This window comes from Pristiophorus japonicus, chromosome X (genome assembly GCF_044704955.1).
Source record: "Pristiophorus japonicus isolate sPriJap1 chromosome X, sPriJap1.hap1, whole genome shotgun sequence".
NCBI classification, from domain to species: Eukaryota; Metazoa; Chordata; class Chondrichthyes; family Pristiophoridae; genus Pristiophorus; species Pristiophorus japonicus.
In genome coordinates this window covers 6659863-6679953 of record NC_092010.1, presented here as the reverse complement: position 1 = coordinate 6679953, position 20091 = coordinate 6659863, and the positions used below count along the sequence as shown (strand labels likewise).

The 20091-nt window shown below is 69.8% G+C and overlaps 1 protein-coding gene across 1 annotated transcript; it reads right to left on the bottom strand.

Annotated features, from left to right (window-relative positions):
* Positions 1 to 7080: 7080 nt before the first annotated feature.
* On the bottom strand, positions 7081 to 17508 carry LOC139240798 (uncharacterized). Its single transcript, XM_070869276.1, has 9 exons — positions 17361 to 17508; positions 15554 to 15706; positions 15117 to 15506; positions 14785 to 14810; positions 13487 to 13654; positions 9045 to 9552; positions 8762 to 8987; positions 7321 to 7553; positions 7081 to 7256 (listed from the first exon to the last, which is right to left on the bottom strand). The coding sequence occupies exons 1-9, from the start codon at positions 17506 to 17508 to the stop codon at positions 7081 to 7083; spliced, it is 2028 nt and encodes a 675-aa protein (XP_070725377.1).
* Positions 17509 to 20091: the final 2583 nt, after the last annotated feature.

Here is a 20091-nt window from a genome sequence, read left to right as displayed (position 1 = left end):
AGCCCCTCTGCCAGCTCCGCCACCAGTCCCTCTCCCAGTTCCACCCGCAGATCCTCCCAGCTCCACCCGCAGATCCTCGCCCAGCTCCGCCACCAGCCCCTCTCTCAGCTCCGCCCGCAGACCCTCTCCCAGCTCGACCCGCAGAACCTCTCCCAGCTCCGCCACCAGCCCCTCCCTCAGCTCCGCCACCAGCCCCTCTCCCAGCTCCACCCACGGACCCTCTCCCAGTTCCGCCACTAGCCCCTCTCTCAGCTCCGCCACAAGCCCCTTTGCCAGCTCTGCCACCAGCCCTTCTCTCAGCTCCGCCACCAGCCCCTCTCTCAGCTCCGCCACCAGCCCCTCTCTCAGCTCCGCCCGCAGACCCTCTCTCAGCTCCGCCCGCAAACCCTCTCCCAGCTCCACCCAGTGACCCTCTCCCAGCTCCGCCACCAGCCCCTCTCCCAGCTCCGCCCGCAGACCCTCTGCCAGCTCCGCCACCAGCCCCTCTCTCAGCTCCGCCACCAGCACCTCTCCCAGCTCCACCCGCAGACCCTCTCCCAGCTCCGACCGCAGACCCTCTCCCAGCTCCGCCACCAGCCCCTCTCTCAGCTCCGCCACCAGCCCCTCTCCCAGCACCACCCACAGCCCCTCTCCCAGCTCCGCCACCAGCCCCTCTCTCAGCTCCGCCACAAGCCCCTCTGCCAGCTCTGCCACCAGCCCTTCTCTCAGCTCCGCCACCAGCCCCTCTCTCAGCTCCGCCCGCAGACCCTCTCTCAGCTCCGCCCGCAGACCCTCTCCCAGCTCCACCCAGAGACCCTCTCCCAGCTCCGCCACCAGCCCCTCTCCCAGCTCCGCCCGCAGACCCTCTCCCAGCTCCGCCACCAGCCCCTCTCTCAGCTCCGCCATCAGCCCCTCTCTCAGCTCCGCCCGCAGACCCTCTCTCAGCTCCGCCCGCAAACCCTCTCCCAGCTCCACCCAGTGACCCTCTCCCAGCTCCGCCACCAGCCCCTCTCCCAGCTCCGCCCGCAGACCCTCTGCCAGCTCCGCCACCAGCCCCTCTCTCAGCTCCGCCACCAGCACCTCTCCCAGCTCCACCCGCAGACCCTCTCCCAGCTCCGACCGCAGACCCTCTCCCAGCTCCGCCACCAGCCCCTCTCTCAGCTCCGCCACCAGCCCCTCTCCCAGCACCACCCACAGCCCCTCTCCCAGCTCCGCCACCAGCCCCTCTCTCAGCTCCGCCACAAGCCCCTCTGCCAGCTCTGCCACCAGCCCTTCTCTCAGCTCCGCCACCAGCCCCTCTCTCAGCTCCGCCCGCAGACCCTCTCTCAGCTCCGCCACCAGCACCTCTCCCAGCTCCACCCGCAGACCCTCTCCCAGCTCCACCCGCAGAACCTCTGCCAGCTCTGCCACCAGCCCTTCTCTCAGCTCCGCCACCAGCCCCTCTCTCAGCTCCGCCACCAGCCCCTCTCTCAGCTCCGCCCGCAGACACTCTCTCAGCTCCGCCCGCAGACCCTATCCCAGCTCCACCCAGAGACCCTCTCCCAGCTCCGCCACCAGCCCCTTTCTCAGCTCCGCCACCAGCCCCTCTCCCAGTTCCGCCACCAGCCCCTCTCCCAGCTCCACCCACAGACCCTCTCCCAGCTCCGCCACCAGCCCCTCTCTCAGCTCCGCCACCAGCCCCTCTCTCAGCTCCGCCACCAGCCCCTCTGCCAGCTCTGCCACCAGCCCTTCTCTCAGCTCCGCTACCAGCCCCTCTCTCAGCTCTGCCACCAGCCCCTCTCTCATCTCCGCCCGCAGACCCTCTCCCAGCTCCGCGCGCAAACCCTCTCCCAGCTCCGCCTCCAGCCTCTCTCTCAGCTCCGCCACCAGCCCCTCTTTTAGCTCCGCCACCAGCCCCTCTCCCAGCTCCGCCACCAGCCCCTCTCCCAGCTCCGCCACATGGCCCCCTCCCAAATTTACCCGCAGACCCTCTCCCAGCTCCACCCGCAGACCCTTTCCCAGCTCTGCCACCAGCACCTCTCTCACCTCCGCCACCAGCCCCTCTCTCACCTCCGTCACCAGCCCCTCTGCCAGCTCCGCCACCAGTCCCTCTCGCAGTTCCACCCGCAGATCCTCCCAGCTCCACGCGCAGATCCTCGCCCAGCTCCGACACCAGCCCCTCTCTCAGCTCCGCCCGCAGACCCTCTCCCAGCTCCACCCGCAGAACCTCTCCCAGCTCCAAACACCAGCCCCTCTCTCAGCTCCGCCACCAGCCCCTCTCCCAGCTCCACCCACAGACCCTCTCCCAACTCCGCCCGCAGACCCTCTCCCAGCTCCGCCACCAGCCCCTCTCTCAGCTCCGCCACCAGCCCCTCTCCCAGCTCCACCCACAGCCCCTCTCCCAGCTCCGCCACCAGCCCCTCTCTCAGCTCCGCCACAAGCCCCTCTGCCAGCTCTGCCACCAGCCCTTCTCTCAGCTCCGCCACCAGCCCCTCTCTCAGCTCCGCCACCAGCCCCTCTCTCAGCTCCGCCCGCAGACCCTCTCTCAGCTCCGCCCGCAGACCCTCTCCCAGCTCCACCCAGAGACCCTCTCCCAGCTCCGCCACCAGCCCCTCTCCCAGCTCCGCCCGCAGACCCTCTCCCAGCTCCGCCACCAGCCCCTCTCTCAGCTCCGCCACCAGCACCTCTCCCAGCTCCACCCGCAGACCCTCTCCCAGCTCCACCCGCAGAACCTCTGCCAGCTCTGCCACCAGCCCTTCTCTCAGCTCCGCCACCAGCCCCTCTCTCAGCTCCGCCACCAGCCCCTCTCTCAGCTCCGCCCGCAGACCCTCTCTCAGCTCCGCCCGCAGACCCTCTCCCAGCTCCACCCGCAGAACCTCTGCCAGCTCTGCCACCAGCCCTTCTCTCAGCTCCGCCACCAGCCCCTCTCTCAGCTCGGCCACCAGCCCCTCTCTCAGCTCCGCCCGCAGACACTCTCTCAGCTCCGCCCGCAGACCCTATCCCAGCTCCACCCAGAGACCCTCTCCCAGCTCCGCCACCAGCCCCTTTCTCAGCTCCGCCACCAGCCTCTCCCAGTTCCGCCACCAGCCCCTCTCCCAGCTCCACCCACAGACCCTCTCCCAGCTCCGCCACCAGCCCCTCTCTCAGCTCCGCCACCAGCCCCTCTCTCAGCTCCGCCACCAGCCCCTCTGCCAGCTCTGCCACCAGCCCTTCTCTCAGCTCCGCCACCAGCCCCTCTCTCAGCTCTGCCACCAGCCCCTCTCTCATCTCCGCCCGCAGACCCTCTCCCAGCTCCGCGCGCAAACCCTCTCCCAGCTCCGCCTCCAGCCTCTCTCTCAGCTCCGCCACCAGCCCCTCTTTTAGCTCCGCCACCAGCCCCTCTCCCAGCTCCGCCACCAGCCCCTCTCCCAGCTCCGCCACATGGCCCCCTCCCAAATTTACCCGCAGACCCTCTCCCAGCTCCACCCGCAGACCCTTTCCCAGCTCTGCCACCAGCACCTCTCTCACCTCCGCCACCAGCCCCTCTCTCACCTCCGTCACCAGCCCCTCTGCCAGCTCCGCCACCAGTCCCTCTCGCAGTTCCACCCGCAGATCCTCCCAGCTCCACGCGCAGATCCTCGCCCAGCTCCGACACCAGCCCCTCTCTCAGCTCCGCCCGCAGACCCTCTCCCAGCTCCACCCGCAGAACCTCTCCCAGCTCCGCCACCAGCCCCTCTCTCAGCTCCGCCACCAGCCCCTCTCCCAGCTCCACCCACAGACCCTCTCCCAACTCCGCCCGCAGACCCTCTCCCAGCTCCGCCACCAGCCCCTCACTCAGCTCCGCCACCAGCCCCTCTCCCAGCTCCACCCACAGCCCCTCTCCCAGCTCCGCCACCAGCCCCTCTCTCAGCTCCGCCACAAGCCCCTCTGCCAGCTCTGCCACCAGCCCTTCTCTCAGCTCCGCCACCAGCCCCTCTCTCAGCTCCGCCACCAGCCCCTCTCTCAGCTCCGCCCGCAGACCCTCTCTCAGCTCCGCCCGCAGACCCTCTCCCAGCTCCACCCAGAGACCCTCTCCCAGCTCCGCCACCAGCCCCTCTCCCAGCTCCGCCCGCAGACCCTCTCCCAGCTCCGCCACCAGCCCCTCTCTCAGCTCCGCCACCAGCACCTCTCCCAGCTCCACCCGCAGACCCTCTCCCAGCTCCACCCGCAGAACCTCTGCCAGCTCTGCCACCAGCCCTTCTCTCAGCTCCGCCACCAGCCCCTCTCTCAGCTCCGCCACCAGCCCCTCTCTCAGCTCCGCCCGCAGACCCTCTCTCAGCTCCGCCCGCAGACCCTCTCCCAGCTCCACCCAGAGACTCTCTCCCAGCTCCGCCACCAGCCCCTTTCTCAGCTCCGCCACCAGCCCCTCTCCCAGTTCCGCCACCAGCCCCTCTCCCAGCTCCACCCACAGACCCTCTCCCAGCTCCGCCACCAGCCCCTCTCTCAGCTCCGCCACCAGCCCCTCTCTCAGCTCCGCCACCAGCCCCTCTGCCAGCTCTGCCACCAGCCCTTCTCTCAGCTCCGCCACCAGCCCCTCTCTCAGCTATGCCACCAGCCCCTCTCTCAGCTCCGCCCGCAGACCCTCTCCCAGCTCCGCGCGCAAACCCTCTCCCAGCTCCGCCTCCAGCCTCTCTCTCAGCTCCGCCACCAGCCCCTCTCTTAGCTCCGCCACCAGCCCCTCTCCCAGCACCGCCACCAGCACCTCTCCCAGCTCCGCCACATGGCCCCCTCCCAAATTTACCCGCAGACCCTCTCCCAGCTCCACCCGCAGACCCTTTCCCAGCTCCGCCACCAGCCCCTCTCCCAGCTCTGCCACCAGCCCCTCTGCCAGCTCCGCCACCAGTCCCTCTCCCAGTTCCACCCGCAGATCCTCCCAGCTCCACGCGCAGATCCTCGCCCAGCTCCGCCACCAGCCCCTCTCTCAGCTCCGCCCGCAGACCCTCTCCCAGCTCCACCCGCAGAATCTCTCCCAGCTCCGCCACCAGCCCCTCTCTCAGCTCCGCCACCAGCTCCTCTCCCAGCTCCACCCACAGACCCTCTCCCAGCTCCGCCCGCAGACCCTCTCCCAGCTCCGCCACCAGCCCCTCTCTCAGCTCCGCCACCAGCCCCTCTCCCAGCTCCACCCACAGCCCGTCTCCCAGCTCCGCCACCAGCCCCTCTCTCAGCTCCGCCACAAGCCCCTCTGCCAGCTCCGCCACCAGCCCCTCTCTCAGCTCCGCCCTCTCAGCTCCGCCCGCAGACCCTCTCTCAGCTCCGCCCGCAGACCCTCTCCCAGCTCCACCCAGAGACCCTCTCCCAGCTCCGCCACCAGCCCCTCTCTCAGCTCCGCCACAAGCCCCTCTGCCAGCTCCGTCACCAGCCCCTCTCTCAGCTCCGCCACCAGCACCTCTCCCAGCTCCACCCACAGACCCTCTCCCAGCTCCACCCGCAGAACCTCTCCCAGCTCCGCCACCAGCCCCTCGATCAGCTCCGCCACCAGTCCCTCTCCCAGCTCCACCCGCAGACCCTCTCCCAGCTCCACGCGCAAACCCTCTCCCAGCTCCGCCTCCAGCTGCTCTCTCAGCTCCGCCACCAGCCCCTCTCTTAGCTCCGCCACCAGCCCCTCTCCCAGCTCCGCCACCAGCCCCTCTCCCAGCTCCGCCACATGTCCCCCTCCCAAATTTACCCGCAGACCCTCTCCCAGCTCCACCCGCAGACCCTTTCCTAGCTCCGCCACCAGCCCCTCTCCCAGCTCTGCCACCAGCACATCTCTCACCTCCGCCACCAGCCCCTCTCTCACCTCCGTCACCAGCCCCTCTGCCAGCTCCGCCACCAGTCCCTCTCCCAGCTCCACCCACAGCCCCTCTCCCAGCTCCGCCACCAGCCCCTCTCTCAGCTCCGCCACAAGCCCCTCTGCCAGCTCTGCCACCAGCCCTTCTCTCAGCTCCGCCACCAGCCCCTCTCTCAGCTCCGCCCACAGACCCTCTCTCAGCTCCGCCCTCAGACCCTATCCCAGCTCCACCCAGAGACCCTCTCCCAGCTCCGCCACCAGCCCCTTTCTCAGCTCCGCCACCAGCCCCTCTCCCAGTTCCGCCACCAGCCCCTCTCCCAGCTCCACCCACAGACCCTCTCCCAGCTCCGCCACCAGCCCCTCTCTCAGCTCCGCCACCAGCCCCTCTCTCAGCTCCGCCATCAGCCCCTCTGCTAGCTCTGCCACCAGCCCTTCTCTCAGCTCCGCCACCAGCCCCTCTCTCAGCTCTGCCACCAGCCCCTCTCTCAGCTCCGCCCGCAGACCCTCTCCCAGCTCCGCGCGCAAACCCTCTCCCAGCTCCGCCTCCAGCCTCTCTCTCAGCTCCGCCACCAGCCCCTCTCCCAGCTCCGCCACCAGCCCCTCTCCCAGCTCCGCCACCAGCCCCTCTCCCAGCTCCGCCACATGGCCCCCTCCCAAATTTACCCGCAGACCCTCTCCCAGCTCCACCCGCAGACCCTTTCCCAGCTCCGCCACCAGCCCCTCTCCCAGCTCTGCCACCAGCACCTCTCTCACCTCCGCCACCAGCCCCTCTCTCACCTCCGCCCGCAGGCCCTCTCTCAGCTCCGCCCGCAAACCCTCTCCCAGCTCCACCCAGAGACCCTCTCCCAGCTCCGCCACCAGCCCCTCTCCCAGCTCCGCCCGCAGACCCTCTCCCAGCTCCACCACCAGCCCCTCTCTCAGCTCCGCCACCAGCACCTCTCCCAGCTCCACCCGCAGACCCTCTCCCAGCTCCACCCGCAGAACCTCTCCCAGCTCCGCCACCAGCCACTCGATCAGCTCCGCCACCAGTCCCTCTCCCAGCTCCACCCGCAGACCCTCTCCCAGCTCCACCCGCAAACCCTCTCCCAGCTCCGCCTCCAGCCTCTCTCTCAGCTCCGCCACCAGCCCCTCTCCTGGCTCCGCCACCAGCCCCTCTCCCAGCTCCGCCACCAGCCCCTCTCCCAGCTCCGCCACATGTCCCCCTCCCAAATTTACCCGCAGACCCTCTCCCAGCTCCACCCGCAGACCCTTTCCCAGCTCCGCCACCAGCCCCTCTCCCAGCTCTGCCACCAGCACCTCTCTCACCTCCGCCACCAGCCCCTCTCTCACCTCCGTCACCAGCCCCTCTGCCAGCTCCGCCACCAGTCCCTCTCCCACTTCCACCCGCAGATCCTCCCAGCTCCACGCGCAGACCCTCGCCCAGCTCCGCCACCAGCCCCACTCCCAGCTCCGCCACCAGCCCCTCTCCCAGCTCCACCCGCAGACCCTCTGCCAGCTCCGCCACCAGTCCCTCTCCCAGTTCCACCCGCAGATCCTCCCAGCTCCACGCGCAGATCCTCCCCCAGCTCCGCCACCAGCCCCTCTCTCAGCTCCGCCCGCAGACCCTCTCCCAGCTCCGCCCGCAGACCCTCTCCCAGCTCCGCCACCAGCCCCTTTCTCAGCTCCGCCACCAGCCCCTCTCCCAGTTCCGCCACCAGCCCCTCTCCCAGCTCCACCCACAGACCCTCTCCCAGCTCCGCCACCAGCCCCTCTCTCAGCTCCGCCACCAGCCCCTCTCTCAGCTCCGCCACCAGCCCCTCTGCCAGCTCTGCCACCAGCCCTTCTCTCAGCTCCGCCACCAGCCACTCTCTCAGCTCTGCCACCAGCCCCTCTCTCAGCTCCGCCCGCAGACCCTCTCCCAGCTCCGCGCGCAAACCCTCTCCCAGCTCCGCCACCAGCCTCTCTTTCAGCTCCGCCACCAGCCCCTCTCTTAGCTCCGCCACCAGCCCCTCTCCCAGCTCCGCCACCAGCCCCTCTCCCAGCTCCGCCACATGGACCCCTGCCAAATTTACCCGCAGACCCTCTCCCAGCTCCACCCGCAGACCCTTTCCCAGCTCCGCCACCAGCCCCTCTCCCAGCTCTGCCACCAGCACCTCTCTCACCTCCGCCACCAGCCCCTCTCTCACCTCCGTCACCAGCCCCTCTGCCAGCTCCGCCACCAGTCCCTCTCCCAGTTCCACCCGCAGATCCTCCCAGCTCCACCCGCAGATCCTCGCCCAGCTCCGCCACCAGCCCCTCTCTCAGCTCCGCCCGCAGACCCTCTCCCAGCTCGACCCGCAGAACCTCTCCCAGCTCCGCCACCAGCTCCTCCCTCAGCTCCGCCACCAGCCCCTCTCCCAGCTCCACCCACAGACCCTCTCCCAGCTCCGCCACCAGAACCTCTCCCAGCTCCGCCACCAGTCCCTCTCCCAGCTGCACCCGCAGACCCTCTCGCAGCTCCACCTCCAGCCTCTCTCTCAGCTCCGCCACCAGCCCCTCTCTTAGCTCCGCCACCAGCCCCTCTCCCAGCTCCGCCACCAGCCCCTCTCCCAGCTCTGCCACCAGCCCCTCTCTCACCTCCGTCACCAGCCCCTCTGCCAGCTCCGCCACCAGTCCCGCTCCCAGTTCCACCCGCAGATCCTCCCAGCTCCACCCGCAGATCCTCGCCCAGCTCCGCCACCAGCCCCTCTCTCAGCTCCGCCCGCAGACCCTCTCCCAGCTCGACCCGCTGAACCTCTCCCAGCTCCGCCACCAGCCCCTCCCTCAGCTCCGCCACCAGCCCCTCTCCCAGCTCCACCCACAGACCCTCTCCCAGCTCCGCCACTAGCCCCTCTCTTAGCTCCGCCACAAGCCCCTTTGCCAGCTCTGCCACCAGCCCTTCTCTCAGCTCCGCCACCAGCCCCTCTCTCAGCTCCGCCACCAGCCCCTCTCTCAGCTCCGCCACCAGACCCTCTCTCAGCTCCGCCCGCAAACCCTCTCCCAGCTCCACCCAGAGACCCTCTCCCAGCTCCGCCACCAGCCCCTCTCCCAGCTCCGCCCGCAGACCCTCTCCCAGCTCCGCCACCAGCTCCTCTCTCAGCTCCGCCACCAGCACCTCTCCCAGCTCCACCCGCAGACCCTCTCCCAGCTCCACCCGCAGAACCTCTCCCAGCTCCGCCACCAGCCCCTCGATCAGCTCCGCCACCAGTCCCTCTCCCAGCTCCACCCGCAGACCCTCTCCCAGCTCCACCCGCAAACCCTCTCCCAGCTCCGCCTCCAGCCTCTCTCTCAGCTCCGCCACCAGCCCCTCTCCCAGCTCCGCCACCAGCCCCTCTCCCAGCTCCGCCACATGTCCCCCTCCCAAATTTACCCGCAGACCCTCTCCCAGCTCCACCCGCAGACCCTTTCCCAGCTCCGCCACCAGCCCCTCTCCCAGCTCTGCCACCAGCACCTCTCTCACCTCCGCCACCAGCCCCTCTCTCACCTCCGTCACCAGCCCCTCTGCCAGCTCCGCCACCAGTCCCTCTCCCAGTTCCACCCGCAGATCCTCCCAGCTCCACGCGCAGATCCTCGCCCAGCTCCGCCACCAGCCCCTCTCTCAGCTCCGCCCACAGACCCTCTCCCAGCTCGACCCGCAGAACCTCTCCCAGCTCCGCCACCAGCCCCTCTCTCAGCTGCGCCACCAGCCGCTCTCTCAGCTGCGCCACCAGCCCCTCTCCCAGCTCCACCACCAGCCCCACTCCCAGCTCCGCCACCAGCCCCTCTCCCAGCTCCACCCGCAGACCCTCTGCCAGCTCCGCCACCAGTCCCTCTCCCAGTTCCACCCGCAGATCCTCCCAGCTCCACGCGCAGATCCTCCACCAGCCCCTCTCTCAGCTCCGCCCGCAGACCCTCTCCCAGCTCCGCCCGCAGACCCTCTCCCAGCTCCGCCACCAGCCCCTTTCTCAGCTCCGCCACCAGCCCCTCTCCCAGTTCCGCCACCAGCCCCTCTCCCAGCTCCACCCACAGACCCTCTCCCAGCTCCGCCACCAGCCCCTCTCTCAGCTCCGCCACCAGCCCCTCTCTCAGCTCCGCCACCAGCCCCTCTGCCAGCTCTGCCACCAGCCCTTCTCTCAGCTCCGCCACCAGCCCCTCTCTCAGCTCTGCCACCAGCCCCTCTCTCAGCTCCGCCCGCAGACCCTCTCCCAGCTCCGCGCGCAAACCCTCTCCCAGCTCCGCCTCCAGCCTCTCTCTCAGCTCCGCCACCAGCCCCTCTCTTAGCTCCGCCACCAGCCCCTCTCCCAGCTCCGCCACCAGCCCCTCTCCCAGCTCCGCCACATGGCCCCCTCCCAAATTTACCCGCAGACCCTCTCCCAGCTCCACCCGCAGACCCTTTCCCAGCTCCGCCACCAGCCCCTCTCCCAGCTCTGCCACCAGCACCTCTCTCACCTCCGCCACCAGCCCCTCTCTCACCTCCGTCACCAGCCCCTCTGCCAGCTCCGCCACCAGTCCCTCTCCCAGTTCCACCCGCAGATCCTCCCAGCTCCACGCGCAAATCCTCGCCCAGCTCCGCCACCAGCCCTTCTCTCAGCTCCGCCCGCAGACCCTCTCCCAGCTCCACCGCAGAACCTCTCCCAGCTCCGCCACCAGCCCCTCTCTCAGCTCCGCCACCAGCCCCACTCCCAGCTCCACCCACAGACCCTCTCCCAGCTCCGCCCGCAGACCCTCTCCCAGCTCCGCCACCAGCCCCTCTCTCAGCTCCGCCACCAGCCCCTCTCCCAGCTCCACCCACAGCCCCTCTCCCAGCTCCGCCACCAGCCCCTCTCTCAGCTCCGCCACAAGCCCCTCTGCCAGCTCTGCCACCAGCCCTTCTCTCAGCTCCGCCACCAGCCCCTCTCTCAGCTCCGCCCACAGACCCTCTCTCAGCTCCGCCCGCAGACCCTATCCCAGCTCCACCCAGAGACCCTCTCCCAGCTCCGCCACCAGCCCCTTTCTCAGCTCCGCCACCAGCCCCTCTCCCAGTTCCGCCACCAGCCCCTCTCCCAGCTCCACCCACAGACCCTCTCCCAGCTTCGCCACCAGCCCCTCTCTCAGCTCCGCCACCAGCCCCTCTCTCAGCTCCGCCACCAGCCCCTCTGCCAGCTCTGCCACCAGCCCTTCTCTCAGCTCCGCCACCAGCCCCTCTCTCAGCTCTGCCACCAGCCCCTCTCTCAGCTCCGCCCGCAGACCCTCTCCCAGCTCCGCGCGCAAACCCTCTCCCAGCTCCGCCTCCAGCCTCTCTCTCAGCTCCGCCACCAGCCCCTCTTTTAGCTCCGCCACCAGCCCCTCTCCCAGCTCCGCCACCAGCCCCTCTCCCAGCTCCGCCACATGGCCCCCTCCCAAATTTACCCGCAGACCCTCTCCCAGCTCCACCCGCAGAACCTCTCCCAGCTCCGCCACCAGCCCCTCTCTCAGCTCCGCCACCAGCCCCTCTCCCAGCTCCACCCACAGCCCGTCTCCCAGCTCCGCCACCAGCCCCTCTCTCAGCTCCGCCACAAGCCCCTCTGCCAGCTCCGCCACCAGCCCCTCTCTCAGCTCCGCCACCAGCCCCTCTCTCAGCTCCGCCCGCAGACCCTCTCTCAGCTCCGCCCGCAGACCCTCTCCCAGCTCCACCCAGAGACCCTCTCCCAGCTCCGCCACCAGCCCCTCTCTCAGCTCCGCCACAAGCCCCTCTGCCAGCTCCGCCACCAGCCCCTCTCTCAGCTCCGCCACCAGCACCTCTCCCAGCTCCACCCACAGACCCTCTCCCAGCTCCACCCGCAGAACCTCTCCCAGCTCCGCCACCAGCCCCTCGATCAGCTCCGCCACCAGTCCTTCTCCCAGCTCCACCCGCAGACCCTCTCCCAGCTCCACGCACAAACCCTCTCCCAGCTCCGCCTCCAGCCTCTCTCTCAGCTCCGCCACCAGCCCCTCTCTTAGCTCCGCCACCAGCCCCTCTCCCAGCTCCGCCACCAGCCCCTCTGCCAGCTCTGCCACCAGCCCTTCTCTCAGCTCCGCCACCAGCCCCTCTCTCAGCTCTGCCACCAGCCCCTCTCTCAGCTCCGCCCGCAGACCCTCTCCCAGCTCCGCGCGCAAACCCTCTCCCAGCTCCGCCTCCAGCCTCTCTCTCAGCTCCGCCACCAGCCCCTCTTTTAGCTCCGCCACCAGCCCCTCTCCCAGCTCCGCCACCAGCCCCTCTCCCAGCTCCGCCACATGGCCCCCTCCCAAATTTACCCGCAGACCCTCTCCCAGCTCCACCCGCAGAACCTCTCCCAGCTCCGCCACCAGCCCCTCTCTCAGCTCCGCCACCAGCCCCTCTCCCAGCTCCACCCACAGCCCGTCTCCCAGCTCCGCCACCAGCCCCTCTCTCAGCTCCGCCACAAGCCCCTCTGCCAGCTCCGCCACCAGCCCCTCTCTCAGCTCCGCCACCAGCCCCTCTCTCAGCTCCGCCCGCAGACCCTCTCTCAGCTCCGCCCGCAGACCCTCTCCCAGCTCCACCCAGAGACCCTCTCCCAGCTCCGCCACCAGCCCCTCTCTCAGCTCCGCCACAAGCCCCTCTGCCAGCTCCGCCACCAGCCCCTCTCTCAGCTCCGCCACCAGCACCTCTCCCAGCTCCACCCACAGACCCTCTCCCAGCTCCACCCGCAGAACCTCTCCCAGCTCCGCCACCAGCCCCTCGATCAGCTCCGCCACCAGTCCTTCTCCCAGCTCCACCCGCAGACCCTCTCCCAGCTCCACGCACAAACCCTCTCCCAGCTCCGCCTCCAGCCTCTCTCTCAGCTCCGCCACCAGCCCCTCTCTTAGCTCCGCCACCAGCCCCTCTCTCAGCTCCGCCACCAGCCCCTCTGCCAGCTCTGCCACCAGCCCTTCTCTCAGCTCCGCCACCAGCCCCTCTCTCAGCTCTGCCACCAGCCCCTCTCTCAGCTCCGCCCGCAGACCCTCTCCCAGCTCCGCGCGCAAACCCTCTCCCAGCTCCGCCTCCAGCCTCTCTCTCAGCTCCGCCACCAGCCCCTCTTTTAGCTCCGCCACCAGCCCCTCTCCCAGCTCCGCCACCAGCCCCTCTCCCAGCTCCGCCACATGGCCCCCTCCCAAATTTACCCGCAGACCCTCTCCCAGCTCCACCCGCAGAACCTCTCCCAGCTCCGCCACCAGCCCCTCTCTCAGCTCCGCCACCAGCCCCTCTCCCAGCTCCACCCACAGCCCGTCTCCCAGCTCCGCCACCAGCCCCTCTCTCAGCTCCGCCACAAGCCCCTCTGCCAGCTCCGCCACCAGCCCCTCTCTCAGCTCCGCCACCAGCCCCTCTCTCAGCTCCGCCCGCAGACCCTCTCTCAGCTCCGCCCGCAGACCCTCTCCCAGCTCCACCCAGAGACCCTCTCCCAGCTCCGCCACCAGCCCCTCTCTCAGCTCCGCCACAAGCCCCTCTGCCAGCTCCGCCACCAGCCCCTCTCTCAGCTCCGCCACCAGCACCTCTCCCAGCTCCACCCACAGACCCTCTCCCAGCTCCACCCGCAGAACCTCTCCCAGCTCCGCCACCAGCCCCTCGATCAGCTCCGCCACCAGTCCTTCTCCCAGCTCCACCCGCAGACCCTCTCCCAGCTCCACGCACAAACCCTCTCCCAGCTCCGCCTCCAGCCTCTCTCTCAGCTCCGCCACCAGCCCCTCTCTTAGCTCCGCCACCAGCCCCTCTCCCAGCTCCGCCACCAGCCCCTCTCCCAGCTCCGCCACATGTCCCCCTCCCAAATTTACCCGCAGACCCTCTCCCAGCTCCACCCGCAGACCCTTTCCTAGCTCCGCCACCAGCCCCTCTCCCAGCTCTGCCACCAGCACATCTCTCACCTCCGCCACCAGCCCCTCTCTCACCTCCGTCACCAGCCCCTCTGCCAGCTCCGCCACCAGTCCCTCTCCCAGTTCCACCTGCAGATCCTCCCAGCTCCACGCGCAGATCCTCGCCCAGCTCCGCCACCAGCCCCTCTCTCAGCTCCGCCCGCAGACCCTCTACCAGCTCGACCCGCAGACCCTCTCCCAGCTCCGCCAACAGCCCCTCTCTCAGCTCCGCCACCAGCCCCTCTCCCAGCTCCACCCGCAGACCCTCTCCCAGCTCCGCCACCAGCCCCTCTCTCAGCTCCGCCACCAGCCCCTCTCCCAGCTCCACCCGCAGACCCTCTCCCAGCTCCGCCACCAGCCCCTCTCTCAGTTCCGCCACCAACCCCTCTCCCAGCTCCACCCGCAGACCCTCTCCCAGCTCCGCCACCAGCCCCTCTCTCAGCTCCGCCACCAGCACCTCTCCCAGCTCCACCCGCAGACCCTCTCCCAGCTCCACCCGCAGAACCTCTCCCAGCTCCGCCAGCAGCCTCTCTCCCAGCTCCGCCAGCAGCCCCTCTCCCAGCTCCGCCAGCAGCCCCTCTCTCAGGCCGCCAGCAGCCCCTCTCTCAGCTCCGCCAGCAGCCCCTCTATCAGCTCCGCCCGCAGACCCTCTCCCAGCTCGACCCGCAGAACCTCTCCCAGCTCCGCCACCAGCCCCTCTCTCAGCTGCGCCACCAGCCCCTCTCTCAGCTGCGCCACCAGCCCCTCTCCCAGCTCCACCACCAGCCCCACTCCCAGCTCCGCCACCAGCCCCTCTCCCAGCTCCACCCGCAGACCCTCTCCCAGCTCCGCCACCAGTCCCTCTCCCAGTTCCACCTGCAGATCCTCCCAGCTCCACGCGCAGATCCTCGCCCAGCTCCGCCACCAGCCCCTCTCTCAGCTCCGCCCGCAGACCCTCTCCCAGCTCCGCCCGCAGACCCTCTCCCAGCTCCGCCCGCAGACACTCTCCCAGCTCCGCCACTAGCCCCTCTCTCAGGTCCGCCACCAGCCCCTCTCCCAGCTCCACCCGCAGATCCTCTCCCAGCTCAGCCACCAGCCCCTCTCCCAGCTCCACCCGCAGACCCTCTCCCAGCTCCGCCACCAACCGCTCTCTCAGTTCCGCCACCAGCCCCTCTCCCAGCTCCACCCGCAGATCCTCTCCCAGCTCCGCCACCAGCCCCTCTCTCAGCTCCGCCACCAGCCCCTCTGCCAGCTCCGCCACCAGCCCCTCTCTCAGCTCCGCCACCAGCCCCTCTCTCAGCTCCGCCCGCAGACCCTCTCTCAGCTCCGCCCGCAGACCCTCTCCCAGCTCCTCCCGGAGACCCTCTCCCAGCTCCGCCACCAGCCCCTTTCTCAGCTCCGCCACCAGCCCCTCTCCCAGCTCCACCCGCAGACCCTCTCTCAGCTCCGCCAGCAGCCCCTCTCTCAGCTCCGCGCGCAGACCCTCTCCCTGCTCCTCCAGCAGCCCCTCTCTCAGCTCCGCCAGCAGCCCCTCTCTCAGCTCCGCCAGCAGCCCCTCTCCCAGCTCCGCCACCAGCCCCTCTCCCAGCTCCACCCGCAGATCCTCTCCCAGCTCCGCCACCAACCCCTCTCTCAGTTCCGCCACCAGCCCCTCTCCCAGCTCCACCCGCAGACCCTCTCCCAGCTCCGCCACCAGCCCCTCTCTCAGTTCCGCCACCAGCCCCTCTCCCAGCTCCGACCGCAGACCCTCTCCCAGCTCCTCCTGCAGACCCTCTCCCAGCTCCACCCGCAGAACCTCTCCCAGCTCCGCCACCAGCCCCTCTCTCAGCTCCGCCACCAGCCCCTCTCCCAGCTCCACCCACAGACCCTCTCCCAGCTCCGCCCGCAGACCCTCTCCCAGCTCCGCCACCAGCCCCTCTCCCAGCTCCACGCGCAAATCCTCGCCCAGCTCCGCCACCAGCCCCTCTCTCAGCTCCGCCCGCAGACCCTCTCCCAGCTCCACCGCAGAACCTCTCCCAGCTCCGCCACCAGCCCCTCTCTCAGCTCCGCCACCAGCCCCTCTCCCAGCTCCACCCACAGACCCTCTCCCAGCTCCGCCCGCAGACCCTCTCCCAGCTCCGCCACCAGCCCCTCTCTCAGCTCCGCCACCAGCCCCTCTCCCAGCTCCACCCACAGCCCCTCTCCCAGCTCCGCCACCAGCCCCTCTCTCAGCTCCGCCACAAGCCCCTCTGCCAGCTCTGCCACCAGCCCTTCTCTCAGCTCCGCCACCAGCCCCTCTCTCAGCTCCGCCACCAGCCCCTCTCTCAGCTCCGCCCGCAGACCCTCTCTCAGCTCCGCCCGCAGACCCTATCCCAGCTCCACCCAGAGACCCTCTCCCAGCTCCGCCACCAGCCCCTTTCTCAGCTCCGCCACCAGCCCCTCTCCCAGTTCCGCCACCAGCCCCTCTCCCAGCTCCACCCACAGACCCTCTCCCAGCTCCGCCACCAGCCCCTCTCTCAGCTCCGCCACCAGCCCCTCTCTCAGCTCCGCCACCAGCCCCTCTGCCAGCTCTGCCACCAGCCCTTCTCTCAGCTCCGCCACCAGCCCCTCTCTCAGCTCTGCCACCAGCCCCTCTCTCAGCTCCGCCCGCAGACCCTCTCCCAGCTCCGCGCGCAAACCCTCTCCCAGCTCCGCCTCCAGCCTCTCTCTCAGCTCCGCCACCAGCCCCTCTTTTAGCTCCGCCACCAGCCCCTCTCCCAGCTCCGCCACCAGCCCCTCTCCCAGCTCCGCCACATGGCCCCCTCCCAAATTTACCCGCAGACCCTCTCCCAGCTCCACCCGCAGACCCTTTCCCAGCTCCGCCACCAGCCCCTCTCCCAGCTCTGCCACCAGCACCTCTCTCACCTCCGCCACCAGCCCCTCTCTCACCTCCGTCACCAGCCCCTCTGCCAGCTCCGCCACCAGTCCCTCTCCCAGTTCCACCCGCAGATCCACCCAGCTCCACGCGCAGATCCTCGCCCAGCTCCGCCACCAGCCCCTCTCTCAGCTCCGCCCGCAGACCCTCTCCCAGCTCCACCCGCAGAACCTCTCCCAGCTCCGCCACCAGCCCCTCTCTCAGCTCCGCCACCAGCCCCTCTCCCAGCTCCACCCACAGACCCTCTCCCAACTCCGCCCGCAGACCCTCTCCCAGCTCCGCCACCAGCCCCTCTCTCAGCTCCGCCACCAGCCCCTCTCCCAGCTCCACCCACAGCCCCTCTCCCAGCTCCGCCACCAGCCCCTCTCTCAGCTCCGCCACAAGCCCCTCTGCCAGCTCTGCCACCAGCCCTTCTCTCAGCTCCGCCACCAGCCCCTCTCTCAGCTCCGCCACCAGCCCCTCTCTCAGCTCCGCCCGCAGACCCTCTCTCAGCTCCGCCCGCAGACCCTCTCCCAGCTCCACCCAGAGACCCTCTCCCAGCTCCGCCACCAGCCCCTCTCCCAGCTCCGCCCGCAGACCCTCTCCCAGCTCCGCCACCAGCCCATCTCTCAGCTCCGCCACCAGCACCTCTCCCAGCTCCGCCCGCAGACCCTCTCCCAGCTCCGCGCGCAAACCCTCTCCCAGCTCCGCCTCCAGCCTCTCTCTCAGCTCCGCCACCAGCCCCTCTCTTAGCTCCGCCACCAGCCCCTCTCCCAGCACCGCCACCAGCACCTCTCCCAGCTCCGCCACATGGCCCCCTCCCAAATTTACCCGCAGACCCTCTCCCAGCTCCACCCGCAGACCCTTTCCCAGCTCTGCCACCAGCACCTCTCTCACCTCCGCCACCAGCACCTCTCTCACCTCCGCCACCAGCCCCTCTCTCACCTCCGTCACCAGCCCCTCTGCCGGCTCCGCCACCAGTCCCTCTCCCAGTTCCACCCGCAGATCCTCCCAGCTCCACGCGCAGATCCTCGCCCAGCTCCGCCACCAGCCCGTCTCTCAGCTCCGCCCGCAGACCCTCTCCCAGCTCCATCCGCAGAACCTCTCCCAGCTCCGCCACCAGCCCCTCTCTCAGCTTCGCCACCAGCCCCTCTCCCAGCTCCACCCACAGACCCTCTCCCAGCTCCGCCCGCAGACCCTCTCCCAGCTCCGCCACCAGCCCCTCTCTCAGCTCCGCCACCAGCCCCTCTCCCAGCTCCACCCACAGCCCGTCTCCCAGCTCCGCCACCAGCCCTTCTCTCAGCTCCGCCACAAGCCCCTCTGCCAGCTCCGCCACCAGCCCCTCTCTCAGCTCCGCCACCAGCCCCTCTCTCAGCTCCGCCCGCAGACCCTCTCTCAGCTCCGCCCGCAGACCCTCTCCCAGCTCCACCCAGAGACCCTCTCCCAGCTCCGCCACCAGCCCCTCTCTCAGCTCCGCCACAAGCCCCTCTGCCAGCTCCGCCACCAGCCCCTCTCTCAGCTCCGCCACCAGTCCCTCTCCCAGCTCCACCCGCAGACCCTCTCCCAGCTCCACGCGCAAACCCTCTCCCAGCTCCGCCTCCAGCCTCTCTCTCAGCTCCGCCACCAGCCCCTCTCTTAGCTCCGCCACCAGCCCCTCTCCCAGCTCCGCCACCAGCCCCTCTCCCAGCTCCGCCACATGTCCCCCTCCCAAATTTACCCGCAGACCCTCTCCCAGCTCCACCCGCAGACCCTTTCCTAGCTCCGCCACCAGCCCCTCTCCCAGCTCTGCCACCAGCCCCTCTCTCACCTCCGCCACCAGCCCCTCTCTCACCTCCGTCACCAGCCCCTCTGCCAGCTCCGCCACCAGTCCCTCTCCCAGTTCCACCTGCAGATCCTCCCAGCTCCACGCGCAGATCCTCGCCCAGCTCCGCCACCAGCCCCTCTCTCAGCTCCGCCCGCAGACCCTCTACCAGCTCGACCCGCAGACCCTCTCCCAGCTCCGCCAACAGCCCCTCTCTCAGCTCCGCCACCAGCCCCTCTCCCAGCTCCACCCGCAGACCCTCTCCCAGCTCCGCCACCAGCCCCTCTCTCAGCTCCGCCACCAGCCCCTCTCCCAGCTCCACCCGCAGACCCTCTCCCAGCTCCGCCACCAGCCCCTCTCTCAGTTCCGCCACCAACCCCTCTCCCAGCTCCACCCGCAGACCCTCTCCCAGCTCCGCCACCAGCCCCTCTCTCAGCTCCGCCACCAGCACCTCTCCCAGCTCCACCCGCAGACCCTCTCCCAGCTCCACCCGCAGAACCTCTCCCAGCTCCGCCAGCAGCCCCTCTCCCAGCTCCGCCACCAGCCCCTCTCCCAGCTCCACCCGCAGATCCTCTCCCAGCTCAGCCACCAGCCCCTCTCTCAGCTCCGCCGCCAGCCCCTCTCTCAGCTCCGCCACCAGCCCCTCTCCCAGCTCCGCCACCAGCCCCTCTCTCAGGCCGCCAGCAGCCCCTCTCTCAGCTCCGCCAGCAGCCCCTCTATCAGCTCCGCCACCAGTCCCTCTCCCAGCTCCACCCGCAGACCCTCTCCCAGCTCCACGTGCAGACCCTCTCCCTGCTCCGCCAGCAGCCCCTCTCTCAGCTCCGCCACCAGCCCATCTCTCAGCTCCGCTCGCAGACCCTCTCCCAGCTCGACCCGCAGAACCTCTCCCAGCTCCGCCACCAGCCCCTCTCTCAGCTCCGCCACCAACCCCTCTCTCAGCTGCGCCACCAGCCCCTCTCCCAGCTCCACCACCAGCCCCACTCCCAGCTCCGCCACCAGCCCCTCTCCCAGCTCCACCCGCAGACCCTCTCCCAGCTCCGCCACCAGTCCCTCTCCCAGTTCCACCTGCAGATCCTCCCAGCTCCACGCGCAGATCCTCGCCCAGCTCCGCCACCAGCCCCTCTCTCAGCTCCGCCCGCAGACCCTCTCCCAGCTCCGCCCGCAGACACTCTCCCAGCTCCGCCACCAACCGCTCTCTCAGTTCCGCCACCAGCCCCTCTCCCAGCTCCACCCGCAGACCCTCTCCCAGCTCCGCCACCAGCCCCTCTCTCAGGTCCGCCACCAGCCCCTCTGCCAGCTCCGCCACCAGCCCCTCTCTCAGCTCCGCCACCAGCCCCTCTCTCAGCTCCGCCCGCAGACCCTCTCTCAGCTCCGCCCGCAGACTCTCTCCCAGCTCCTCCCGGAGACCCTCTCCCAGCTCCGCCACCAGCCCCTTTCTCAGCTCCGCCACCAGCCCCTCTCCCAGCTCCACCCGCAGACCCTCTCTCAGCTCCGCCAGCAGCCCCTCTCTTAGCTCCGCGCGCAGACCCTCTCCCTGCTCCTCCAGCAGCCCCTCTCTCAGCTCCGCCAGCAGCCCCTCTCTCAGCTCCGCCAGCAGCCCCTCTCCCAGCTCCGCCACCAGCCCCTCTCCCAGCTCCACCCGCAGATCCTCTCCCAGCTCAGCCACCAGCCCCTCTCCCAGCTCCGCCACCAGCCCCTCTCCCAGCTCCGCCACCAGCACCTCTCTCACCTCCGCCACCAGCCCCTCTCTCACCTCCGTCACCAGCCCCTCTGCCAGCTCCGCCACGAGTCCCTCTCCCAGTTCCACCCGCAGATCCTCCCAGCTCCACGCGCAGATCCTCGCCCAGCTCCGCCACCAGCCCCTCTCTCAGCTCC

What these genes read in the sequence shown, in the direction of transcription:
- LOC139240798 (XM_070869276.1), bottom strand. Translation starts at nt 17,508, where the DNA reads ATGGAGCTGGGAGAGGGTCTGCGGGCGGAGCTGAGAGACGGGCTGGTG. An exon ending in CAGAGGGGCTGGTGACGGAG is followed by an intron (nt 15,707 to 17,360) that starts GTGAGAGAGGGG and finishes CTGTGGGTGGAG; the next exon opens with CTGGGAGAGGGGCTGGTGGC. An exon ending in TGGAGCTGGGAGAGGGGCTG is followed by an intron (nt 14,811 to 15,116) that starts GTGGCGGAGCTG and finishes GAGCTGAGAGAG; the next exon opens with GGGCTGGTGGCGGAGCTGGC.